Source organism: Poecilia reticulata, linkage group LG13, assembly GCF_000633615.1.
Source record: "Poecilia reticulata strain Guanapo linkage group LG13, Guppy_female_1.0+MT, whole genome shotgun sequence".
NCBI classification, from domain to species: Eukaryota; Metazoa; Chordata; class Actinopteri; order Cyprinodontiformes; family Poeciliidae; genus Poecilia; species Poecilia reticulata.
The window spans coordinates 17,838,756-17,849,789 of NC_024343.1; the positions used below are offsets into that span (position 1 = coordinate 17,838,756).

At 42.2% G+C, this 11,034-nt stretch overlaps 2 protein-coding genes across 3 annotated transcripts; one reads left to right on the forward strand and one right to left on the reverse strand.

The window, feature by feature from the left end:
* Window positions 1–691: 691 nt before the first annotated feature.
* Window positions 692–4,653, forward strand: six9 (SIX homeobox 9). Of its 2 annotated transcripts, none has more exons than XM_017308319.1 (3): window positions 692–1,478; window positions 2,823–2,986; window positions 4,259–4,653. In XM_017308319.1, the coding sequence occupies exons 1-3, from the start codon at window positions 1,083–1,085 to the stop codon at window positions 4,419–4,421; spliced, it is 723 nt and encodes a 240-aa protein (XP_017163808.1). In that variant the 5' UTR covers window positions 692–1,082; the 3' UTR covers window positions 4,422–4,653. The 2 variants fall into 2 exon arrangements, with proteins under 2 accessions (XP_017163808.1, XP_008423990.1); XM_008425768.2 differs by having other exon boundaries at window positions 2,826–2,986.
* On the reverse strand, window positions 4,409–10,516 carry qpctla (glutaminyl-peptide cyclotransferase-like a). The gene is made up of 7 exons (XM_008425767.2): window positions 9,813–10,516; window positions 8,950–9,096; window positions 8,022–8,315; window positions 7,516–7,677; window positions 5,888–5,987; window positions 5,696–5,812; window positions 4,409–5,180 (listed from the first exon to the last, which is right to left on the reverse strand). The coding sequence occupies exons 1-7, from the start codon at window positions 10,029–10,031 to the stop codon at window positions 5,035–5,037; spliced, it is 1,185 nt and encodes a 394-aa protein (XP_008423989.1). The 5' UTR covers window positions 10,032–10,516; the 3' UTR covers window positions 4,409–5,034.
* Window positions 10,517–11,034: the final 518 nt, after the last annotated feature.

Below are 11,034 nucleotides of genomic sequence, written 5' to 3' on the forward strand. Positions count from 1 at the left end.
TAGCTTATGGATGTGCCACTAAATTTGTATAATTTTCTCCTAACAAACTTGTTTTGCTGTTTTTTTCCAGCTTAATTGTAAGGCAGCTCATAAGGAAGTGGAAGTTGTTTATTATGCCAATTATTTCTTTCTCCAGCTCTTTAACAGGGGGTTCGCTTTTGAAATCCAGTGTCGACTTCAGTATTGCCTCCAGTTACAGTAATGACCTGCGTTTGTGACTTTTATATTTTCCTCTGATTGGTATGTACATTTACATTTAACCTATTTAATTGCATGTACCAGTCGGTTCCTAGCTTAAAGTTAAGACTCGTGAAAACGGTGCATATAGGAAATCTCGGGTGACTTTGCATCAGCTCCGGGCTTTTTAAACTCTAGCTTATCCCGCTGTTGAACTTGAGACGACGGAAACGGGGCTGTTTTATTTTAAATATACCAAAGCATGCTTGTTTTTCTTTTGTTTGTAGCCTTGAGTTTTTTTTATTGTTACCAGTCACTTAACCTACACAACTCTTGAATTAACCAAAGATTGTGTGTTGGTCTTTTTTATGTTTTTTTTAAAAAGGGAGATGTCTGTCTTTAAATGTTCTTCCTGGTTTTTTTTTTTTGTTTGTTTTTTTACTCAAATACATTCTATTTTTTATATTACATGATACTGTAATAAACTACATTTATTAAAAAAGTTTGTCTCCTATTTACCCTTTGTTGGAGCTATAGGGCACAAGCAACTCTCATTTGTTCAGGGATTTTTGCCTAAAATTTGTCAACAAAATTTTATTCAAATGCGTTTCTGGGAAAGCTTTGATCTCGTTCTCCGGTTAATTCAGAGCTTTCAAAGGTGCGCCAGCAGCTCGTGTTTGCACAAGAGAAGAAGAGGGGGTGGGGGGATCTCTGGTGTGTTATTATAAACCCTGATGGGCTCAGGTTACCTGTGCGAGGGGATGATGATGCTCAATCCCAACACTCATGCTGGTTGGTTTGGTTTTGGTTCATCCATAATGATCCACAGAGGCTGCAGGGCTCAGAGGAGCTAAGCTGTAGAGAAGCAGTTTTCTTTCTTTTTTTTTTTGCTTGTTTTTACTGCGATGATCTTTACAACAGAGCAGGTCATCTGTGTGTGTGAGGTCCTGCTGCAGGGCGGTCACATGGATCGTCTCGCCAGCTTCCTCCGCACTCTTCCTCCCTCCTCCTCCTCTTCTTCTTCTTTGTGCCTCTGGGAGCTGGAGAGCGTGCTGAAGGCCAAGGCAGCCGTGGCCTTTCACCAGGGCCGCTTCTCGGACCTCTACGCCCAGCTGGAGGGCTTCCCGTTCTCCCCGCGCAGCCACCCGTTCCTGCAGCAGCTGTGGCTGCGGGCCCGTTACGCCGAGGCCGAGAGGCAGCGGGGCCGGCCCCTGGGGGCTGTGGGGAAGTACCGTGTTAGGAGGAAGTTTCCTTTGCCCCACACCATCTGGGACGGCGAGGAGACCAGCTACTGCTTCAAGGTGGGAAGAAATCTGAAAGAAAAACGCTCTTTAGTTTATTCAAACACCCTCTGATAGTGACCGGGACACTTTAATTACTTTCAGGACCTTCTCCTTAGCGCCTCGCAAAGTTATTCAAAAGTTGGAACCAGAGACTGTAATTTTTTGTGACCAACACAAAGTGGTGCATAATTTATACTTGAATTTACTCTTTTGTTTTTACAAACAAAACCTGGAAAGTGTGGCATGCTCTTGTGTTCAGGCGTCAACGCTTGAAATTTTCAAGATTCAACTATCTTGAATTAAGAAGTTGCAGCAACACTTAAGTATTTTTGAATTGAAAACTTTTGCCTTCTGCATATAAAGTCTTCACCTGCAGTGTTCAGATGCGTCTCTGAACCTGATCATCATCACACCTGATCAGGTCATTGGGAATCTGGAGAATTTGACTGCATGTTGAGGAAGTAATAGTCATTTGGTTCAGGCGTGTTGGGGACACAGCAAAAACTTAGAGGAAAGTGACCCCTGACCAAAAGACATTTATGCTGCTTTTCATTGCAAAAATAGCTTGGTTAGATCAGAGAGGGCTATTGTGAAAGTGTTTCCACAGTATTTTAATCAAATTTAGGTAATTTGTTTTGATTCAATGCATCTCATTGAAGCCACAGGCTGGTATGCTTTGGATCTTCCTACTTCCTGCTCAGAGGAGGAAGGAAGCGAAGCTCTGATCTGTTCTGTAGTAAACAACCTTCAAATGAATTTTTTCTGCTTTTTCTTACTCTTGCATCGAAATCAGATTGCAAGTGTGGCTCTCTGCAGCTTCTCTTGGGATTTTGTTTAACCTAATCACTCAGCTTCATGATGCCGATTCCTCTAACAATCTTCTGTGGGTTTCACAGAACAACTAGGTTTATGCAGAGATTAAATTAGACCCAGCAGGTGGACGGTTTCTAAAAAAAACAATTGGTTCACATTGAAACCATTCTTCTGTTTTCTTTCCACGTAGTCATGCTCTACTCTGCGTTGGTCTAAAACTTCAAATCCCTTCAGAAAACACGTTCAGGTTTGTGGTTATGATGAAATGGGAAGGTTTTTGGGGATCTGAATGCTTTTCAAAGGCGCTGCATATCAAATTCTATTAAGGATAATGCTTCAAATGGAATTAATATATATATATGTCTTTTAATTACACCTGGGTGAAGGTGAAAAAATAAAGAATGATGCATTCTTTATTCCTTAAAGAATGTGTCATTTAATTTTTTTTTTTGTTTTCTGATGACCCATAAAAACGTTGACTTGCTGACGGTCCTGAGAGCTCCAACATGTTTCTGATGTTCAGAACAATAAACGAGCTGATCTGTAAAGCAGGAGAAATCACGGAGCGTGCTCAGGGAGTGGTACCACAGGAAGCCATACCCGTCCACCCAGGAGAAACGGGAGCTGGCCGCCGCCACCGGCCTCACCTCCACCCAGGTCAGCAACTGGTTCAAGAACCGCCGACAGAGAGCGCGAGCCACGGACGTTAGCAGGTCAGCAAAAGAAAACTGATTGTCTCCTAAAATATCCAAGCCATGACACTGAAACCTACAATTATAGATTTGTAGCTTAAAAAAACTTATCCATCTTATAATTACGACTTTTAAACAGATAATTATAACCTTTTAGCTCTTGCCTATTTGTCTTAATTACTGACTTCATATCATTCATATCTTACAGCTTCGCATCTCCAAATTATTATGCTACAACCCATGGTTGTGAGTTTATATCACATAATTTATTGCTTCATAATTATCACTTCAAGTGTCAAAGTTAGGATTTAAACTCCTCACACTGTAATATTTGTAATTTATATCAAAATCATATCTTACATCTCATAATTATAACTTTGCATCTTCATATTCTGACATTAAAACTTGTAGCTCTGACTTTAAAACAGTTTGTACTTGGTCATAATTATGATTTTATATCATAATTATAAAATCATTCATTTCATAGTTATTGCTATCACAAAATTATAGATTTTTTTGTCACATTATTATGAATTTAAATATTTTCTAACCAAAGACTTTGCTTGAAAGTGGAAACGTTTAAAGTTTTGCTGTAATATTATGACTATAACTTTGTATTTTACAACTACAGATTTAACTATGACTTTAAATTTAAGAGAAAACATTGTTTTACAAAACTAAATATACTTTTAGATAATAAAACACTTTATCTCATAACTTTCTCAAAATTAGGAATTGATATCTCTTATGGCTTTGTGTCTCTGTATTTAAGAAATAGTGTATCTCTCAACTATTACTGTTTCTTTACTCTTTGAATCACAACTATGACTTTACATCTTTTCATTATAATTTGTGAATTATAACTACATCCAACTATCCATGTTTCCAAATTATTACTACAATCCTAAGTATAAATCTTAAAAATATCTCATAATGTCATTATTCCTTCATAATTATGACGTGAAAACAATCCTAATTTTACATCTGAAGATTTTATGTAGTAGGTGTGGTTTTGTATGTCTTTTTACTACGACTAAATCTTATTCTGCTCCTTTTTGACGTTCTTGGATTTATTTCATTTTAACAAACTCTTGCCGTATTCAGATCCTGCTGGGGAAACGCGATCATTTCCTGAAGCTAAACAGCCACAACGGCGCTAACGAGTTCTAGTTCTGTGCTTTTAAAACCCGTATAAAAACTAGCAGCAGCGCCCTCACGTGGTATAACCGGGTCATTAAAAGATGAATTTGGCTTCGTAAGCGCGTCTCTAATGCCGTTTATTTTCTGCCTCAGTTTTCAGACGGCCCTCGCTGACGGACTCTCAGGTGAAGTCTACCTGTCCTCTGAGAATGAAGCTTCTCCCCAAGGCAGCCCACAACCCCGGAGACGCCGCCCGACACCTCCACCCCTATGCCACCCCCCTCTTCCTCTTCATCACACGCATCAAGACTGCTAGAACTTTATTGACCAACAAAACAAGAAACAGCCACGGTAGCTAAACTTCGACACTAGTCAGACACTAAAAAATCGGCAGAATTAATTCACATGTGTTTCGACACATCATTCATGTCAAACCAGATGTTGAGTTCAATTCAAGGACAATGCTGGTAAACTGATCTGTATGAGCAAAGTGTAACTGTTTGACCTTCAGAATTTAAAAAGAAATAAATAAAAGTGATTTGAACTTCCAGAGAGTCTAACCTTGAGTGAGAGAACGAGGCTGGACTTTTACAGTAAAGATTATGATGAAGTTAAAAGCAGCAGGTGAGAAAGACCTTCAGTGATCAGGAGAAGTACGAGCTTCACGGACAGAGTTCAGCTCGAGTCGATCCAAGTCCATCTTTAAGAAGATAAAGTGCATCTTCTTCATATTAACGGGGCTAAATTCTTGTTAAGGCTGCTCAGGTTTTTCTACATGTTTTCCCATTTGCTTCACAGGACATTTAGACACGAGGTCCAACACGTCAGGCTCTAGTCTCTGACTCGTCCAGAGGCTGGCTTTGTTCACCGGCTCTCTCTCTCCTTAGTCTTACTTGGATCTCCGTGAGAGGTATTTTGCATTTTACGGTTCAGAGGCCCAGGTACTCGGCCAGGAACACGACCATGATCTTCGTGAGGTTCTCTACGGTCGGGCGATGCATGTTCTCCTCCGTGTCGTCCAGTGTGTGCCAGAACTGAGGGAAGGGAGTGGCGATGATGTGCAACACGGGGACACCTGCAAGGAAGAAAGGAAAGATGAAATGAAAAGCTTTTAAAACTGCAGCAAGAACAAAAAATGGCTCAAACACAGTGGTGAGCTACAGTGCGTTGTTGTATTGTCTTTTCATTGACCTCATGGTTGCATTGAGAATCCGACCAACAACAAGCCTACAAATGTTATTGATTGTTATTGATTTGTAATTTAACACAATCTCGCTGGTATGCTAGAAGTACAGCAATGTTTTGGGTTTTACCAGACCGTCACTCCTCCTCACAACTTTGGCTCATCACATAAAATCTCAAACACTTCAATGTTTGCGGCAGCAAGAGTCGAGTTTTATGAACACGTTTGTACGGCACAGAAGATAATATTGACGTGTGCTCTGATAAAACCGCCGTTGCATTCTAGATTTACTCATATTTTTTTAAATAAAAAGGATTTGATCTTTAAGGAGAGTAAAACTACTGAACTATCACTATCAAGTGACTTCTGTCTGCACAAATTGTGTCCTTTTTTTTTCTGTGACTTACCTTTGTGAAGGAAGGGGATGTGGTCATCTTGAACGGGTCCAAGGTAAACGTCTTTCCTAAAATACGTCTGCTCCGAGGGGTGAGACGTGAGGAGGCCCTGCCGATGGAGCCTCTTCTCTAAGGAGAAGAGCACGGTTCAGATCCACACATCACGATTTCAGCGCTCAGAGTGGAGGCGCACGCTGCACCCACCTGCAGAAATCAGTCTGTCAAACCAGCGTGCCGTGTTGTCGAAATGATTCGCAATCAGCGGATCGGGACCACCGAGCAGGTCCAACAGCACAAAAAGGTCCTGAGGATGCAACCACACGAAAATTAGCCCATGTGCTTCTAGAGAGGATCCTGGCAGTCTCAGAAACTACTGAACGTGGAGGAACCCTGTTGAAATTGGTTTACTTTTTCTTAAGGTCTGGTGAGACGGGAGGAAAAAATAAAAACCGTACCGACGACAACTTGGCATCAATTATTATCGAACAATTATAATGAACAAATCTGATGTCATTTAGTTTTATTTCAATTAGGGAGTGAACTATAATCACATTCTTCCGACACTTAGCAAACACTTTTTAAGCAGCTAAATGAAGCTGCTTAAAAAGCAGCAGCTTCAAAGCGAACAAAACGATACGTCGACCTCAGGGAGGATGAACGTTTCATCACGACGCAGCTGGAGGAAGGACCTGGAAGACTACGTGGTATTACCAGGAAGCCTGGCCATTCGCTGCAAAAAACACGCAATCTTACCAAGCATTGTTGGTCTAGTTGCGTAAATATCTTAGAAATAAGACAAAAGTAACTCGCAAGTAACTTTTCAACATGATACAGGTGCTTGCTTTAAGTCAATGTTTCTTTAATATTGATGAAAAAGTTAATGCTACATTGGCAATTTATTTTATTTATAACAAGACATTTTTCCCATGTTACAAGTTCAATAATTTGCTAATGCAACTAGCACTTTCTCATCAATATTAAGGAAATATTGATTTAAAACAAGCACCTGTGTCCTGTTGAAAAGTTACTAGCAAGTTCCTAACACAAAGATATTTGTATTAGAAACTTGACCAAAAACACTTTGTAAGACTGTGTGTTTTTTGCAGTGTTGCCTTCCTGTACAACTCCGCTTGGGAAAAAAAATTCTCGCTTCCAGCACAGTCTGGGCTTTCTTCTCCCCTTGCCTCGGATTGTTTCCGGTAGATTTATTTATTTTTTTACCACAGACGGAGAAGTCGTGAACGACGTCGTCGATTTCCTGCACGGTTTTAGATTTGTAGTCCGCCTGTCGTTTCACCAACGGCAACGGAGGAATAGAAACGAAGCCGTTCCGTCTGTGTCGGTCACGTTTCCAAATATTGAATTAACGTTAAAAGCCGCCTCATTTGGATCGGCTGGGATAGGATCTGAACTGGGAACCCGCAGGTTAGACAGAACACACCTCAGCTGCAAGATGACGATTTAACCATCCAAATGTTGTAACACTCCCTTACAATACACTGTGGTTACTAAAAGTAAAGCATGGTGCATCCGAAAAGTATTCACAGCGTTTCAATGTTTCCAGATTTTGCTACGTTAAAGGAGAAAGGGGAATAATTTAGTTTTCAAAGCCTGCAGGTGCTACAGAGTGCAGATGGTGCTAAAGCTCAGCCAGTAAGCTGGTTATTAAGTAGGACAATGTTTGTAATTTCTCCCTTTTTTGAGGATATGAAGATCCAGGATATTAATTGTACATGTCAACTTTTATTTTAATTTTATAAATGTGGTTTTATGAATGTACGACGTCTGGATGAGAGAATGACCCCGACTGTTTTGTGACGCTGCTTACTCACCACGGCCTGCAGCGCGGTGGCACGAGGCGAGGCTGCAGGGTGGGGCGTGTTGCCCAGGAGCTCGGCCAGGTGACGGGAGCCGTACAGCGAGTCCGTGGCCGTCCACTCCTCGAACGACTCCTCGCCGTCGAAAAACACGAGCTGCAGGGTGACCGGGAGTTTCTAGGGCAGGAGGAAAAGTTAGTAGTTTCACGAAGAGATGATTTTCCTAAAGCAGCAGCTGGAGTCATCATTTCTCTCCTGCAGCAACAATGTATGGTAAATGACAGCCTCTGGGGAGAGGACGGGGACTGGCGTCAGCGTTTTCTGCACACACTGCAGCCATGGAGACAGAGCGCTAAAAACAGAGCGTAACGGGAACGAAACGGGAGAAGACATTACTCAGCGTCTTTAAACTTCAACATGAAAAGAAAAAAAGGAATGACGAAAATAGTAACCCGATGCCCCAGCAGCTTTCTGAATCTAAACATCTCACTCCTGCAGCAAAAAACCCCAAAACAAAACACCTGCTGTTTGAATGATCTGAGCTGTGCATCCAGAGAAGTGGCCAGCTCCAAGATCATGGCACAGGGCACAGCAGAGTCGCTGGCCCCCAGGAAGACCCTCTCTGGGGCCCGCGGGTCTGGAGGCAGGGCCTTGGAGTCGTAGTGGCAGGCCAGCAGGAGCCTGCGTGGGGCCACGGGGTCCAGGACGGCGACAACGTTGGTGAAGGTGACCTGACCGCGAGGGGTCGGAGACCGGAAGGAGTCCAGATCCACGGACCAGCCGGCCGACAGCGAGGACAGGGTGGAGGCGATGTGCTGAGGCAGAGCAGAGGGAGTCAAAGACGAGGAGCGTCTGAAAGTGCAGCCGAGTGTGATCTCTAAATATTCACCAGATGTGCACCGATCCGATATCAATATCTGTCTCGGTCCAGATATGGGAGTAAATTCTAGGTGGGTTATCAGTAACGATGCACCCAATCCACGAAGGCTGATCTATTTGTCTGATTCTAGGCTCTGAGTGATATCATGCTTTATTCTACATTACATTTAGATTTCCTAATTCTCTTTCAGAGCCATTGAAAGACGTTTTGCTGCAGTTTATTCTCATGTTTGACCAAGATAATCAACCTATTGTTTTGATCGGTTTCAGTTTCTTTATTACTCATTTTTCATTGGCTGTTCTACTCCTAATTGCACTGATTGAAAAAAACTAAAGTAGATTTTTTTTTCAAACATATGAAGCTATTGGTATGTTTAAGTGTGCCTTACTGGTGTAGTAGTTATGAAATAAATTTGTAATCCAGTACATTTAAGTCTGTATTTAAAAGACGAAACGATTTAAGTCGATTCAGCGCCGTTTCTCTCTGTATTGGATCGGTATCGGCTGATGCTCAACCACTTTCCCTTCGGATATCGGTGCCCGAAGAGAAAGTGGATCGGTTTCACACACCTGCTGCACCGCCAGGCTGCCTCGAGTCCCCGGGAGCCTCTCTATCAGGATCGGCCGCAGGTGAGTCTCCCACAAGCGAGCGCCATCGACCAAAGAGGCCAGGCGGCGGATCTGAGCCACAGAGACTTTACTGGGTTTGTGGGACAACTGTTGGAGAGGAGACCAAATAAAAACAAGGATAAGATCACAGAAATGGAGTAAGAGGTTTGTGAATGCTCAGATTCTTTATTTACCAGTATTTTATTTATGCAGTTATTCTGCTGCTCCATACTGAAACTTTTCCCATCTGTTTGTTTTTGTTGACGCTCATCATCATTTTATGCATCCATAATTGCTATATTTATTACTTTTAGTAACATAATTTTATATAAATGAACTAAACACATGACCTTAAAGGGGCAGTATTATGTATTTTCCAGGCACTTACATAACACAGTCAAGTAACTTCAACCTTCAGATGTTAAAAAAGTGCTGGATACATCAAACATGACTAAAAAGAAAAGTGCTCTGTGGGAGCTGGGAAATATCATCATAACAAGTAAAGTCGATTTTTCAAAACACTCCCCTTTGACTGAGAACAGTGCCATAAAGCATGTTACAGCTTGTCAGTAGAGAAAGAAGACATTTAAAGCCGTTACTCAATGGCTTTAAAATAAAAGTGATGATGAAATATCATTCAGATTATTACAGATCCTCACCTAAATTAAGGTACACCTACACAGATCTGATTACAACTATAAACTGATTTAAAAAAATGTACAGTAGTTTCCCGTGTTTAAACAACTATCACGGATAACCCAGGCAAAAAAATATAATAAAGTAAAGTTCAGGCTTGCAGCTCCAACTGTGGACACATATCTCACCCTGTCCTTAACCAGATCCACGGCTGGCAGGCGGCTCCCGTGTCCGCCGGAGGTGTCGTTGGACAGGTAGACACTCAGCACCACCGCCAGCACCAGGACGCTGAGCAGACCCAGCAGCAGGACCCGGGCTCTGGGGATCCGCACCCGGTCGCAGCCGGGGAGAGAGCCGCCGTTGCTCTGCTGTGGAGGCTTGTTGTACCTGCGGCTGGAGCGGGACATGGCCGCGGTGGGAAACGTCCTCCTGCTCCAGCGGCCGTGTTAAAGTTACGGCTACGTGTCCAAAGCGACGGGCTTGAGCGGCGCAGGAGGGAGATTCACACAGGAAGCGATGATGACATCTGCAGCTGCTCGCCTCAACATATCGATCCGGGATCAGCTGCTACAGCTCCGCTTGCTCTCATCGATGGCGAGTGCTCTGGAGCCATGGCTGGCTCTAGATCTGCTTAGTTCATTTTATAATAATTACAAGTTACACCTACAGCTGCAGGAGCTCTGCAGATGTTCCTCGTCGCTTCCTGAAAACTCAAACACTAGTAGTTACCGACAAAGAAGAGAAACGTCATATTTTAAGCATACGCATCAAAACTACGCATAAGCCACAAAAACAACTAATTTAAAGCACTCCCATCACTGAGCTGGAGTCCAAACAAGTGATACTTCTTCTTTTAGGCCTTTTGGAAAGTGAGGGCACATGAGAGGAGCGCCATCTAGTGTACGTTACTGGCTAAATGTTTTCTTTTTCGCATGGAGAGATGGCGTTGGGTAAACAACTTTGAGCTGCATTACCGCCACCCAGTGGCAAGAGGTGTAGCTCAGGACCTGATAGATATAAATAAATAAATAAATAAATAAATAAATAAATAAATAAATAAATAAATAAATAAATAAATAAATAAATAAAACACAACCGATGGACTTCTCGACCACCTGTTTAATGATTCATGAATTAATTTTTAATAAATTTTTTTGGGTACCATTTCACAGCACATATTCCCTCAGCAATTTGTAAGAAAAACATTTCTAATTCATATTCAGACAATGACGCATGATTGACCTGAAGGAACCTGCAGCAGAACCAACATAGCTGCCATCTGTTGCGAAGGAGACAAAGGAGACACATAACCAGTAGTTTTAAAGTCTTGGGGGTACTTTGACAAAAACACGCACACACACACACGCACACACACACACACACACACACACACACACACACACACATATA